The following is a 13,665-nucleotide window of genomic DNA, read 5'->3' as shown; positions in this document are numbered from 1 at the left end:
TTGGGGTGGGGATCCGTTACCTTTCATTGAGTTAAAACACGGGGCATTCAGCACTAACATTTTTTGTCACACATCTGCCAGCCCTGCTGATCTAGGATTGGTTGGACTGGGTGACCAGGCAGCTCAGCTGGACGGCTTTGCTGCGGGCCTGGGCAGGTCCTCCTCCGGGGCCGCGGCAGAAGCGCAGGACGGCGGCTTGTCTGCTGGCGTCCCGCAGGCCAAAGCCCATCACAGGGCACGGTACCCGGCTCAGGGTGGGAGGCAATGCCAAGTGCCAGGGGCAAGTGCGGGACAGGGTGAAGTTTTGGGCTCCTGACGTGGCCTGCCTTGGGGGGCCACAGGTCGCTCAAGGCTTTAGATACTCTGAAGACCTTCGCTTTTCCTCTGTCGGTGGGGAGCCTCTAGAGGGGTCCGAGAAGGCTCCCTGTGGCTTCTCTGTGGAGGCCAGCTTGCGTCTGGGCCAGGAGAAATGGAGGGGATCGGATGGGAGACTGTTGCAGTCATCCAGGCGAGAGGCGGGAGAAGTGATGGAATCTGGATGTATCTTGAAGGTTGAGACAATAGGACTGGATTTGGAGGGTGAGAGAGAGAGAGGAGAGAGTCACGGTGACCCAAAGGCTCAGGGCCGAGCCAGCGGGAGGATGGAACTGCCTTCATCTGAGGCAGGGAAGGATGCAGACGAGGGGGTTTGAGCAGAAATACCCCATGCGTCGGGGTGGGGGAGGGGTGACCCATCATCCTGGCGGCTGGAAGGAGGACACAGTACGAGAACCTGCGTGGGGCTGCCGGGAGGAGTAGTCAGATGTGTGGTTTGTTTGAAAGTAGATCCATTGTGCTGAAGCCTTTGGTGCCTACAGGGTCCAGGCCAGGAATGGGAAGGTTACAGGGGCGCCATCCATGGGGAGCTCAGTGGAGGCAGGGAGGGGCACAGTTGGTCTCTGTGGCCCCCCAGAGTTGGGCTAGTGTCAGACTTGCATCCCAGTCACCTGGTCAGCACACGAGGAAACCCCAGACTGCTTCAGGAGGAAGGGGAGCAGGAAGGAAGGAAAGACACCCGTGAACGGGTCTCTGTCCCACGGCCAGCGGGGAGGGGGCCGGGCCCCTGGTCAGTGCTCTTGCTATCCGATGGGGGCCCTGGGGCTGGACGCGCAGCTCTGGCCACCTGCACAGCACTGGGTCCTAATGAGCCACATCCTCCTGTCTCTGTTCCACCACAGCCGATATCATCTCTACCGTCGAGTTCAACCACACGGGGGAGCTGCTGGCCACCGGCGACAAGGGTGGCCGGGTCGTCATCTTCCAGCGGGAACCGGAGGTGCGGCGGGGCCTGGTGGGAGGGGGACTACGGCTCAGCCCGGGCTTTAACCCGCAGGGGGCCTCTGGGCATCCTGCCGGGATGCCTGGGCTGGATGAAAGGGCGCCGCGGCATGCAGGGATGGGACCGGGCAGGCCCAGGGAAGGGAGTCCACCGGGTCGACTCACAGCACCATATTCTGAACCCCCTCCGCTGAGTGGAAGTTTGCTGATTGGCCACTGTGTCCTAGACCCTGGAGAAATAGACTCCTGATTAAACTGCCCTCTGCCTTGGAGAGCTGGTGCTGTGCGGCCAGAGCTGGGTGGAGGGGAGGACGGACCCTTCTGCAGCTGTGGGTGGCCCTCTGTCTGGGGTTGGCGCTTTTGCTCAGCCCCGGGCCTTGCCCCAGTGAGGTCTGCTGTCTGGAACAGCCTACCTGAGGCAATGTTTCTGAACCACTGGAAGAACCTGGTGCTTAAAAGGCCCCATTTGTTGAGCACCTACTACATGCAGACTCCTCACTTTGTTCTCCACGTGCTTTTCCCAGTTACTTTTCACTGCCCACCTCTGAGGGTGGGGACTGACACCCCGTTTCATAGATGAGGATGCCTGCACAGTCACCCAGCTAGTGAGCAAAGACCAGGGATGGAAACCAGGACTGGGTGTGGTCTGTCACTCACACACCACCCTGCCTTTCAGGGCTGGGATTAGATGCTGAAGACAGGATCTAAGGTGACACCAAGGTGGGGGGAGGAGAGGAATGGGGGAGGGAGGATAGGGGAAGCAGGACGAGGAACAGAAGGAGAAGAGGGGGCAGGAGAGAGGATGAAGGGGGGAGAGGAGCTGCAGTATCATCCTCCCCACAGCTGACGTTCCCTGAGCTCTGACTTCACCTGTGTTCACTCCCATAACCCTCCCTCATGACAACCCTCGTGGTGCCATTAGGTGCTATTGTCATCCTCATTTTACAGATGAGGAGATCAGAGCTCAGAGGGTTGCAATAACTTACCAAGAGCACAGAGCCAGAAAGCAGGTAGCTGAGAAATTGCTTATCCAATGAGCCCAGTACTGTGGCTGGAGCACTTTGATTCATGAGAAGGACCAGAGGATCCCACTGGGGATTGCAAAGCCAAGTCTTCTTTTTGCCAAATTGCAGAAAGAAATTAAATTGGTAGGTGCGCAAGTTTCTCAGTTTTGAATATTTCTCCTTTAATTTTTTTCTTAATTCTGGTCCCACTGACCTTCTCCATAGCCAGTGCTTACAGGAGATGAAGTGAATTAGAGGCAAAAATATTGAAGAACTTTAAAGCTTTCCAAAAACACAGCAGGAAAAGAAATATATAAATAGATACTTTTGAAAAACCAACAGAAAACTTGAAATTGTGCTTGGTTGACTACCTTTGTTTTGCTCCCGGGCAGTTTTAGTTGTAGTTTCATGTTGTCATATAAACTTGAATTGTCTACCAGGAAGTGGTCCCTGGTACCTGCGATGGACTCACCACCTCACTATTTTGGGGGCTCCACCGGGAGGTCCTTACTATAATGAGCTTGGCTGACCAAACCAGAAGGGGACCCACTCAGGAAAGCTGGGGGGAGGATACGCTATCCCAGTCTATCCCCGTGTCTGTCTGACATTGCAGGGTGTCTGGCCCCAATGTTAAATTTGCTCCAAAATGCGTTCATTCCTCCAGTCAGACCCAAGTTGGACACAAGGATGTGGGAGCAGATCAGAGCCTTGGCCTTGGTGCCAGACAGACCTCAGTGGAGTGAGTGACAGCACTTTGTGGACATGTGGCTTTGGGGGAGGGGCGCGGGGGTCGACTCACCTCTGAGCCTCTGCTTGCTCATCTGTAAAGTGGGGGGAGTCATGGTGCCCATCACAGAGGGGCGTCGAGGATAGAATGAGAGGAGGCGTGAGCAGCACTTAGCTCAGTGTCCTGTGTACAGTAGGTGCTCAGTAAACATGAGCTGGCGTGGTTGCCCTTGTTCTTGCTTACTGGACGGAGGAGGTGATGGAGCTTGGCCATGGCTGCACAGCAAGGTACCGGCCATTTAAAAAGCAGAGAGTTTCCTTGGACCCTGGCTCGGATGCCCGGTCACCATGGCTGTTCCAGGCCCTGCGTGGGTTGGACCAGTCCCGTCCCTGTCCCAGTGCCGGCTTCCGCCCCGCCCCACCATCCTGGAGCTCAGGGTCTGGTTTCCTTGCAGAGTAAAAATGCGCCGCACAGCCAGGGCGAGTATGACGTCTACAGCACTTTCCAGAGCCACGAGCCGGAGTTCGACTATCTCAAGAGTCTGGAGATAGAGGAGAAGATCAACAAGATCAAGTGGCTCCCTCAGCAGAATGCCGCCCACTCCCTGCTGTCCACCAACGGTGAGGCGTGTGTGTGCACGTGTGTGCAGGCACGCGTGCTCTTATGCACACGTACTGTAGCAGTTTGTCATCAAATGCCATGTCTCACCTCACTTACATTGTGAGCTTTTTCCTAGGTCTTTAGAACTCCTGAAAAATAGTATTTTGAGCAGCGGGTAAATTCCATGCAGCGAATACACTTGCTCACCGTCTCCTGGTGGTCGGCTGGGGGCTTATTCCCTCTGCTGTAACTAGCAGCTCCTTGAGCATGTCCGTGAATACTTTAATTTGGGGACGGACAAAGGAGGCCAGGTCAGGGAAAACAGTCAACACTCAATTCAGACTTGCCTCTTTATCCACAACCCCCATAATCCCAGACCACCCCAGAGTGGAGGGTGTCACCGGGTGATCTGGGGTCCTCAGTGGATGGTGCAGGAGGAGCGCTGGTTGCCCGGCCGCTGGCCATCTGCCTCTGGGAGACGGTACGCATCCCCAGGGAAGCCCCCAAGGAGGCTCCCGGCCAGACCCCTGCTTTGCTGCGGTCCACTCAGAGGCTGCGGTTCCTGGGGCCATCTGGCCTCTGCCGGCAGTGGGCCTGGAGCCAGAGGCCCCGCTTCCCACCTTCACGTCCACCGCTCATCCTCCTTCACCTCTCAGCCCCATCATAAAAGGCGCCTGGGGTGGGAGTTAGGAGGGTCCTGGCTTCTGTCCCAGCCTGGGGACCTTGGGGAGTGGCCTTGCTTCTCTGAGCCTCAGTTTCCTCACCTGTACTCCCTCTGGAGTTGCAACAAGGGTGGAGGGAGGTGTTGCCCACCCAGCACCCCAAGGCCAGCCAGTACTGCTTCAGGGTAGATGAATCTTATAAGATGATGCCACCTGCCTACCAAAGGGAGTCAGACTCCTTAGGGCGGTCTTCACGGCATCCCTTAAACCGGTCAGACTCAAGCCACCACCCCATCTCTGTGTCCGAAGGCCGGCTCTCCCTGCCCCCACCCGGCCAACACCCCGCCTCACCCCTTAGGCCTCCGCTGGGTGTCAGCTCCCACTGAGCCTTCCCTGCCCGCTCAGCAGAGTGAGGTGTCCCTCCCGTGGGCCTTCCCACCCCTGCCGACCCTCCAGGGCTTGCCCTATGGAGCTCCTGCCATTCTGATTGTCTGTGTCCCCTGAGGGGTGCCTGGCACGGAGTCATGTTCAGCAAACCCCGTCTCAGAGGCAGAGGGGCCCTTCCCAGGTGCTGGAACAGAGGTAATGAGAGGTCCCCCACCACCAGAATAGGTCACCCAGGGCAGAAGTCCCTAATGCAGTTAACACCCTGGTCCTGCCACTTCCTCTTCTGAACTTGATGGCTGTTCTTGCCTCATAGGGTTTTGGGGAAGCTGGAAGGAAATGACATCGTAAGGAGCTTAGAACAGGGCCGGCGTCTGAGCCTCGTTCACGTGTTGCTTTTTTGTTTTTAATCATTTAACAGAGTGTCGTTCTCTGCCTGCCTCTTCGGAGGAAAGGGCAGCTTCAGGAATTTCCTAACACCCACACCCTCAAAGCTTCCCACCCCCAGTTTTGAATCCCAGCTCCACCCTTTCCTAGTAGCCTGTCCATGGGCACCTGTCAAGTGTGTAATTGATAGCAGTTTCTCCCCTTCCTCCTCAGGAGCATGGAGGTGATTGTTTTGGGTGCTGTACCAAGAGCTAACAGGATGGGTGTATGTGTGTGTGTGAGTGTAGACAGATATGGATATAGACGTAGACTTAGGTATAGATATATAAGCAGAGGTTTATTTTCAGGAATTGGCGTGCCTGATTGTGGAGGCTGGCAAGTCCAAAATCTGCAGGGCGGGCTGGAGACCCAGCGAAGGGCCTGGGAGTCTGAAGGCCATCTGCTGGCAGAGCTCCCTCTTCTTCAGGGGACCTCGGTCTTTTTTCTCTAAAGCCTTCAGCTGACTGGGGGAGGCCCACCCACATGGTGGAGGATAATCTGCTTTAGTCCATGGATTTAAAAGTTAATCTCACCTTAGAAAATACCTTCAGAGTGACATCCACACATTTGACCAAATATCTGAGTAGCGTGGCTTAGCCAGGTTGACATCTAAAATGAACCGTCACAGCTGGGAAATGTTACTCTTTTGATGTTCTTGGCAGGATTCCAGAGAAGTGAGGCTTCCGGAGAGCTGAGTTTCTGGATGGGCGGGATGCATCTCAGGAAATAGGATGCCAATGAAGTGTAAAAAACAGGAAGCTTCGTTAGTACAGTTTTTGCGGAGATTAGTTGAAAGACTGATAACTGCCCTTGAAAGGGTCATGCCCTTTGACCCAACACTTTCACCTTTGGGATCCATTGTGAGGAGCTCGAGCATGACGACAAACGTTCCCTTTGCAAAGATGTTCATAGCATCAGTTGACAGGAGTCAAATTAGAAAGAAACTTCACGTCCAAGAACAGGACAAGGTTAAGGAACTTGTGGGTTCATGCACCCTTATCTAGCAGACCCGAGTGGGAACTCCATTCTCCATGCTGGTGTTCATCATGTATCTTGTTTCACTTTGTTCTATTTTTAAAGATAAAACTATCAAACTATGGAAGATTACCGAACGTGATAAGAGGCCCGAGGGTTATAACCTGAAAGATGAGGAGGGGAAGCTTAAAGACCTGTCCACGGTGACATCACTGCAGGTAAGATGTGACACACGGACAGTTCTGGCAAGTGAAGAGCAGTTTGTGCTTTGTTTATTACACAGCGAGGATTTCAGGACTGGAAGGGCCATGGCGATCTGAACCACGGTCAGGTTCCGATCCAGAACTTTAAGAAGCCGGGCTGCTTACTTGCTGGGTGGCCGCCATCATTCTCCTGCTCTGTGCCTCAGTTTCCTCCCCAGCAAAGCAGAGAGGATCATCTTTCTTCTGGAAGTCCCGTGAGGATGAGGCAAGGTGATGCGTGTCCATGAAGCCCTTTTCAGCTGCCCCCGAGGCTGGAGAGCAGGGTCTCTAATCCCTTGTTATACAAATAGGGAAACCGAGGCCCAGAGAGAGGCAGCAACTCTCCCAGAGCAGCTCAGCTGAGCAAGTGGCAGAGCCAGGAGGAGAACCTGTGAGCGGAGCGTTGTGGGTTCCCGGCCCTTTGCCGAGGGCCAGAGGGACACCCAGAACTTGTGATTCTTGCAGCCTTTATGAAGGCTCAGTGCAAAGATTGCCTTGATGTAAGAGCGGCCTGGAGGGGTTAAGTGGCAGAGCCGTGTGAAGGCAAGCTTTTGCTCCCGATGCGGTGAAAAGCAAAAGGACTCATGTTTCTTCAGCAGGGAGGCTGGGAGATATGAAAGAGTTCTGGAGTCACAGGACCCGGGTTCAAATCCTGCCTCCGCCGCGTCCTGGCGGTGTGACCCTGGGCAGGGCTCTTGGCCACCACGAGCCTCTGATTCCTCATCTGGAACAAGAACAGACACTTGAGCATGTGTCTCCCAAGCACTCTGGCTATAAAATCATTCAGTCCTCAGCAAAATCCTATAGAGGGTACGTGATTGTCATCCCCATTTTACAGATGAGGAAACTGAGAGCTGGATCCAAACCCAGGGAAGTCTAGCTCCACAGTCAGCATCAGCATCCAGTCTCCTCCGTGAAGTGGAAGTGAAGCTCCTGCCTCCCAGGGGAGCCATGGGGATGGTTAGCGGCTTCTTGCAGGAAGCACACTGAAGCCGCCTTGTCTGTCCCTGGCTTCCAGAACCTGGTGGCTTTCAGCCACCCCTGTGTTTGCTGGAGGTGATGCCAGATTTATTCATTCAGCCACACTTACTGAGCGCCTGCTGTGTACCGCCCAGCCCTGCTCTAGGCACCAGGAGGCCACAGTGAATGAAGAGTCTGGGGGCAGATCCGGTCTAAGCCTGGGACAGGCCCTGCTCAGGGAGGGGGCCTGAGTCCCAAGACTGAACAAGGTTGAGCGTCAGGAGGTGACTGCACTCTTCAGCAGATTTGAAAGGTCTGAGTTCACATCACACGGAATGCTGTCTCCCTGGGTTCCTACCGTGGCTGTGTTTGCTGCTCCGAGCGGGCAGTGGTGCTGCCTGGTGCCGCGGTGGTGCTAAGGCCCCTCCAGGCTCCCAAACTGCTCACAGACCCACCACCGCTGGTCAGATGGCTGTGGCCGTTTCCCTTCTCTGTGCCTCAGTTTCCTCACCAGCAAACAGGAGATAACGATTCGTTTTCTCTGCAACGGCTTAGCAAGCACCCCACACTCAGCACCCAGCCGACTGTCATAAATATGAAATGGCAATCAGTGTTGTTCCCAGAAGGAGGAATAAATGTTTAAACACATTGGCCTCTAAATGACTGGCAAATTGCACAAATAAATTCTGAGAAAGCAGGGGAGCCAATTAGCTTTGACATTGAATAACGGGAGTGAGGGTGCCCCCCGCTCCCCCCACCTCCAAGCCCCAAGAAAGTTTATGAGGGTTTCATCTGGTGGGAGGAGGCAATTATCACCTCTTGATTGGCCTGGCATTTGCGGCAGAGCCAGTGGCCCATGAGAATCTTGTTTATTTCCCACCCAGCGTCTGAGATTTTTCTCTGTATGTCACACACATCCCGAAATGGCACTTAACTGTAAACTAAGGCTGAAGGAGAAGAAAGGGGGAAAGAACGTGGGTGCCTGGGTCTTTCCTCATCCAGCCTCTCACCTCGTCTCCTCCCCAGTTCACCCAAGCCTCCCGAACCCTGGGAAGCTCTCTACGTAATCTGGGCCATTTGTGCTAGAGGCAGCTTTTATTTACCGAGAACCTGCTGTCTGCTAGGCCCTGTGCTAGGTCTCTGGGATCCCAGAGCTGAGCAAGGTGAGATTGAGTGCCTACCCCCGAAGTGTACCCAGGCCCCCAAGGAAATAAGACATGGAGTCACCCCCACACTGGAGGTCAGCTCTGTGACACAGGGACACACAGGAATGCCTTTCTCTACTTTGTTTATTTGGTGAACTCCTATTCATCCTTTAAAACCCTATTAGCCTCCACCTCTGAAAGTCTTTCCTACACGAGCCAGATGAATCCTTATCCTTCTCTGTCCCCTCTAGCCTTTTGCATCCCACACTGCTCTGTCCTTAGTGTTCATGTGTCTGTCCTCCTGGCCTTCATCTTGACTACACTGTACCTTCTGGAAGAGCGCGGGTGCGAGGAAAGTTTTATTCATGAAACCTCCAAACCTTCAGGGCAGGTTTCTCTTCCCTCTTCCTCTCCTCTTTTTGCTTTCTGGCTTTGAAATATGGTCTGGGGATGGCGGTGCATGGCTGGAGCACTGGGTGAACAGTTCCAGGGCTGCCAGGGGAAAACAACGTTGCCGGAAGGAGGGGAGAACAGACTGAGATGCTGAGACTTTGTTAGGCCAGCGATGCCCTGACCTTCTCCAGGAGCAGGTGTGGCTTGAGAGAGACTCCAGGGATCCCCAGGGCAGGTGGTGGCCATGCCCTGAGGGAAGGGAAGGCAAGATTCAGAGCTGACGTAGAATATCTGACACCGGCGGACATGCGGAAGGCCCCATAGAGGGGCCCAGACACACCAACACTGACGCGCGAGCAGACAGTCCCGAAGCACAGGCTCAAAACAAGAACCACCCAGAGCCAGGTGCATACACACGCATGCACACTCGGGCACATGCATGTGCACGCTGACACACTCATGCACACATACCCAGGCTCACACACCCACACAGGCTCACACTGGGCGCCCTGGTACATGAGAACATCTCACGGTGGCTGCAGAGCTGCCTTGTACCAGAAGGAATGCTTAGTGCTTACCCACCCCGACTGCAGCACCAAAGCTGTCACCTCCCATCTCAGCTGTCCCCCAGGGAGGGACATAGCTCATTTGTTCATTGACTCACCCATTCACTCATTCACCTGAAGACCTGTCTGTGCTGGGCCCTGGGCTGAGTACCAGAGATACAGAGATGAACACAAGAAGACACACAGCGCCCCTAAGTGCTGCCCAGTCCATTGGGGAAACAAACAAGAAGACAACAACTTACCACGTGGTCAAGGCCATAATGAGGGATTACAGGGCCTTGGGAGCCCCAGGGAGCCCCAGGCCTAGCCTAAGAGTAGGTGGGTTTGGGGGAGGTCCCCTGGGAGAAGGAGATTCTCTAGGGTCCCACGTCAGCCTGTTTCAGCCCCTCCCCATATGTCACCTCCTGGTCACTCTTCCAGCCAGGCACCAGCCCCTGCTGCCCTGTCACTCTGTCCCCTCACCTGTTTTATTTTTCTTTAGAGCACCTACTGCTTCCCGAGACCACACACACACACACACACACACACATGTATCAGCCTATCATCTTCTCTCCCACGTGAGTGCAAGCAGTGGGTCCCCCATCACCTGCTGCCACCCAGTTCTGAGTGGATTCATGCCATTCTACCTGGTGCTTGCTGCCCGGGGCTCAGGAGCCCTGCAGGTAGCTGACAAAGGTCTGCATCCCCCTTCACCGGAATGTGCTCTGTTCCTCACTCCGAGGATGGCCTTGCTGCCTCTCTCCTGGGCACAATTCCCACTGCCCCTGCAGCACCCCCCTCCCCCCACCCCCGTCCAGGCCCACTCTGGAAACTGTGTCTGTGTAAGCCCTGGCTCAGCCACCCCTAGTCACCCCCCGAGGAGGGGGAGGAGGGCACTGTGGACCGAGTGATGTTCCAGGCGCACTTGACCTGCATCAACTCATGGAATCCTCACAGAAGCCCTGAGCAGGCACCAGCATTACCCAGTGTACAGATAAGGAAACTGAGGCCCAGAGAGGTGAAGGCCGCAATGGAGGTTAACACTAGTAGGCAGGGTTGAAGCCGAGTCAGGTTTCAGGTCTACACCTTTGCGCCGTGACGCCCCGGGGGCAGTCACACCTGGCTTCTGGTCCTGGCTCTGTCATTTCCTGCCTCTGTGACTTAGGAAGCCCAGTTCATCTTGGCATCCAGTCTTCTCATTGGTCACATGGGGATGGCAATGCCAGCCCTCATTTTCTGGGGCTGGGCCAGGGAGAGATCAGTGAGGCCGTGTCTGTCTGTCTGTACCTTTGAAGACCTTACAGTTTACTGGAACGGAGAGTCGTGCCCAAAACACCCCGCAGTGCACACCGAGAGCCCTGATAGCAGTGTGTGCAGTGTGCTGGGGGTGAGCAGGGGTGTGGCAGGCTGTACATCCAAAGGGCTGTTAACTCCAGATCTTGCAGGAGGAGTTGGGGTGAGCATTCCAGGCAGAGGGTGCAGAGAGAAGCAAAGCCGTGCTATCTGACACTGTCTCTGGGAGTTTGTACGAGTTCCGCTAACACCAGCGGCTGTAACAGCCCCCGGGCAGAGTACACAGAAATGTATTTCTCACTCAAGGAAAGCTCCGGTATAGGCATCCTGGATGGCACACGGCTCTCCTGCAGGGACACAGGCTCTTTCCATCCCATGTGCCTCCATCCCTAAAGCCTGGATCCTCACCTTCTGGCTGTGGAAAGGGAAGAGGGCGGAGAAGGCACAGCTGCCTCTTAACCGTTAAGCCTTGGCCCCCAGGTGCCGGGCATCAGTGTGCTCACACCCCAGCGGTCGGGAAAGTCATGTGGCCACGCCCAGCTGCAAGGGCAGCTGGGAAATATAGTCCCTGCCTGGGCAGCCACTTCCCCGTGACAAGGGGACACAAATGTTTGGTGGAAAATCTGGCTCTGCCACAGTACCTTCTCCTTCCATTTTAGAAGTGAGGAAATTGGGGTGCAGAGGGGTTCAGCCATTCATTCAAAGTCACGCAGCAGGTTCAGAACCAATCCCAGGAGGCCAAGCAAAGGAGGCAGGCTTCCCTGCAGGGCTGGTGCCGATGGACGTGGCCCCGTGGCATTCCTGACTTCTGACACGGGCAGGATGGACACCCACTGGCGGGCTCCAGGCCTCTCCTTTTGATCACGTGGCCCTGGACGTTTCCTGCCAGCACCCCTCCCCCATCACCTCTCCCCTTGCTCTGACCGCCCCTCCTCCTCCGCAGGTTCCCGTGCTGAAGCCTATGGATCTGATGGTGGAGGTGAGCCCCCGGAGGGTCTTCGCCAATGGCCACACCTACCACATCAACTCCATCTCCGTCAACAGTGACTGCGAGACGTACATGTCCGCGGACGACCTGCGCATCAACCTCTGGCACCTGGCCATCACCGACCGGAGCTTCAGTATCCTTTCCTGCCGTGGCGCGGCCCCACCGTGGACGCCGCCGGCCGGGTGGCTCCCAGGTGGGAGGTCAGTTGGCCTGCTGTAAGCCAGCGGGCTTGGGAGCTTCCGCTTTGTTCAGCCTCTTTGGCGGGGTGCCTCCTGGCTCACAGTGTGAATGAGGCCGAGGTTTGGAATTATGATGAGTTTATGAAAACTTTACAACCGTGGCCGCTGAGGGTTACATTTGACCCCTCGCCTCCTCCAGGGTGGCCATCATCCCGTCATCTGGGGGCCTCACTGGGGACCATGGAGGGGATGGAGTCCTGGCTCAGCCCTCCCGGGCAAGGGGTGGCCGACCTCCCTGAGACAGTCGACTGAAGGCTTCTCTGGACCTTCCTCCCTGGGCCTGAGGCAGGCGCGTCAGTGTTTGATGAACAACCTTGGGGTCCCGCCCAGGGCTTAGAGGGACACCTGGGGTGTCATAAGCCCAGCTGGATGGGGTCAAGGTAGGCAGCCCCGCTTGGTGGCCCCATGTGTCTGGGCAATAGGATTATAGGATTGACTCCGGCCCCCACTGACTGGTGAAGAAAGAACATAGGCCTGAAGAGGGGCCCAGGCTGAGGCTTGGCCCAACGAGGGCTACAGTGGACAGAGCAGGCAGGTTACTACCTACAGGTGCCACTACTCTACAGACAAATAGCAACAACAACAATGATGGGAATAGGAATAACGCCCAGTGAGGCTCTGTACCTGATAAACACCTGTTAACGAGAACTCGATTCACCCCCATGTTAACGAGAACTCGATTCACCCCCACAGTAATCCTGGGAGGCAGGTTCTCTACGGTGAGGAAACGCAGTCACAGAGCGCCCGGGCTAACGTGGTTAGAGCTCACAGCAGCCACTGGGAAGCTGGCTTCAAACCCGGGCCCTCCAGCCCCAAGTCCTCATTTCCAGCCTTTCCACCCAACTGCCCTTTGTGAAGGATGCTGCCCAGACGTGGGGTGGAAGAAGGTGGGATGACCGCCCCCCCCCAAGAGATGTCTCTGACTGTCCACTTGGTGCTGGGTGCCGGGTGGCCCTGGACAACCAGAGCTGAGACCATACAGCTCCTGCCACGAGAAGCTCCCAACACAGGGGGTCGTGCCTGCTGTGCTGTCCTCTCACAGGTCAGGATCGGGCTGTGTCCCTTGGAGCAGAAGCCAGAACTGGCGGGGAGGGAGTGGGGTGGAGAAGGGAGCAGTCGTGGGGTGGGGGGCGCGGTTAGAGGAGAGAAGGAGTGATAAACGGCTTCTGGGGGGCCGAGAGCCAGAAACTGGCCAGAGACCACAGGTCAGGGAGACCTCGGAGCTGGGAGGGCTGAGAGCAAGCATCTGATGTTCCCTGAGCCCAGCAAGAGGGTGCGGGGCAAACGCCTGGGCTTCGGAGGAGCCACTGGGAGTCTCTGGGAGTCTGCTTCTACCACGTTAAGCTCTGTGACCTTGGTGAGTCACTGCACCCCTCTTGAGCCTCGGTCTCCTCCCTGACCCTTCCCCCATAGGACGGCAGCGTTCAGCGAGCCCCCGTGAGACACCCAACACCACACCGGTGCTTAAAGCGTGTCAGGAAACGTTAGCATCTGTTTGCTTCCTCCCTCCTTAGTGCTCGGGGCCTGGAAGGCAGAAGTGGATTGGGATGGTCGGGAAGGTTCCAGGAGGAGCTGGGGCTGGAGCTGCTCTGAGGGGTGGGAACTCAGTCTGGCCGCATGGAGAGGGCCGGGCTGGGCTGGTCCTCTGCTGGACCCTCCACTCAGGCACAGACCCCAGCAGGTCCCACCCCTCCCTGGTCCTTAGACACCAGCTAGTCAGGGGTCAGAACACCCGTCTCCAGCTGGCTCACGCAAAACAGACGTT

General features: G+C 56.1%; 1 protein-coding gene across 1 annotated transcript in view; it reads left to right on the top strand.

Moving 5' to 3' along the window:
- PPP2R2C (protein phosphatase 2 regulatory subunit Bgamma) overlaps positions 1 to 13,665 on the top strand; it is a 134,792-nt gene that overhangs the window by 82,100 nt on the left and 39,027 nt on the right. Inside the window, exons 2-5 of the mRNA XM_065877336.1 lie at positions 1,218 to 1,315; positions 3,503 to 3,668; positions 6,201 to 6,313; positions 11,617 to 11,794. Of these exons, the coding sequence (XP_065733408.1) occupies positions 1,218 to 1,315; positions 3,503 to 3,668; positions 6,201 to 6,313; positions 11,617 to 11,794 (555 nt within the window). The remainder of the gene's footprint in view (positions 1 to 1,217; positions 1,316 to 3,502; positions 3,669 to 6,200; positions 6,314 to 11,616; positions 11,795 to 13,665) is intronic.

The sequence above is a fragment of the Phocoena phocoena genome, chromosome 5 (genome assembly GCF_963924675.1).
Source record: "Phocoena phocoena chromosome 5, mPhoPho1.1, whole genome shotgun sequence".
Taxonomy (NCBI): Eukaryota; Metazoa; Chordata; class Mammalia; order Artiodactyla; family Phocoenidae; genus Phocoena; species Phocoena phocoena.
Note: the sequence above shows the minus strand (reverse complement) of the source record. Positions and strands in the feature narration are given on the sequence as shown.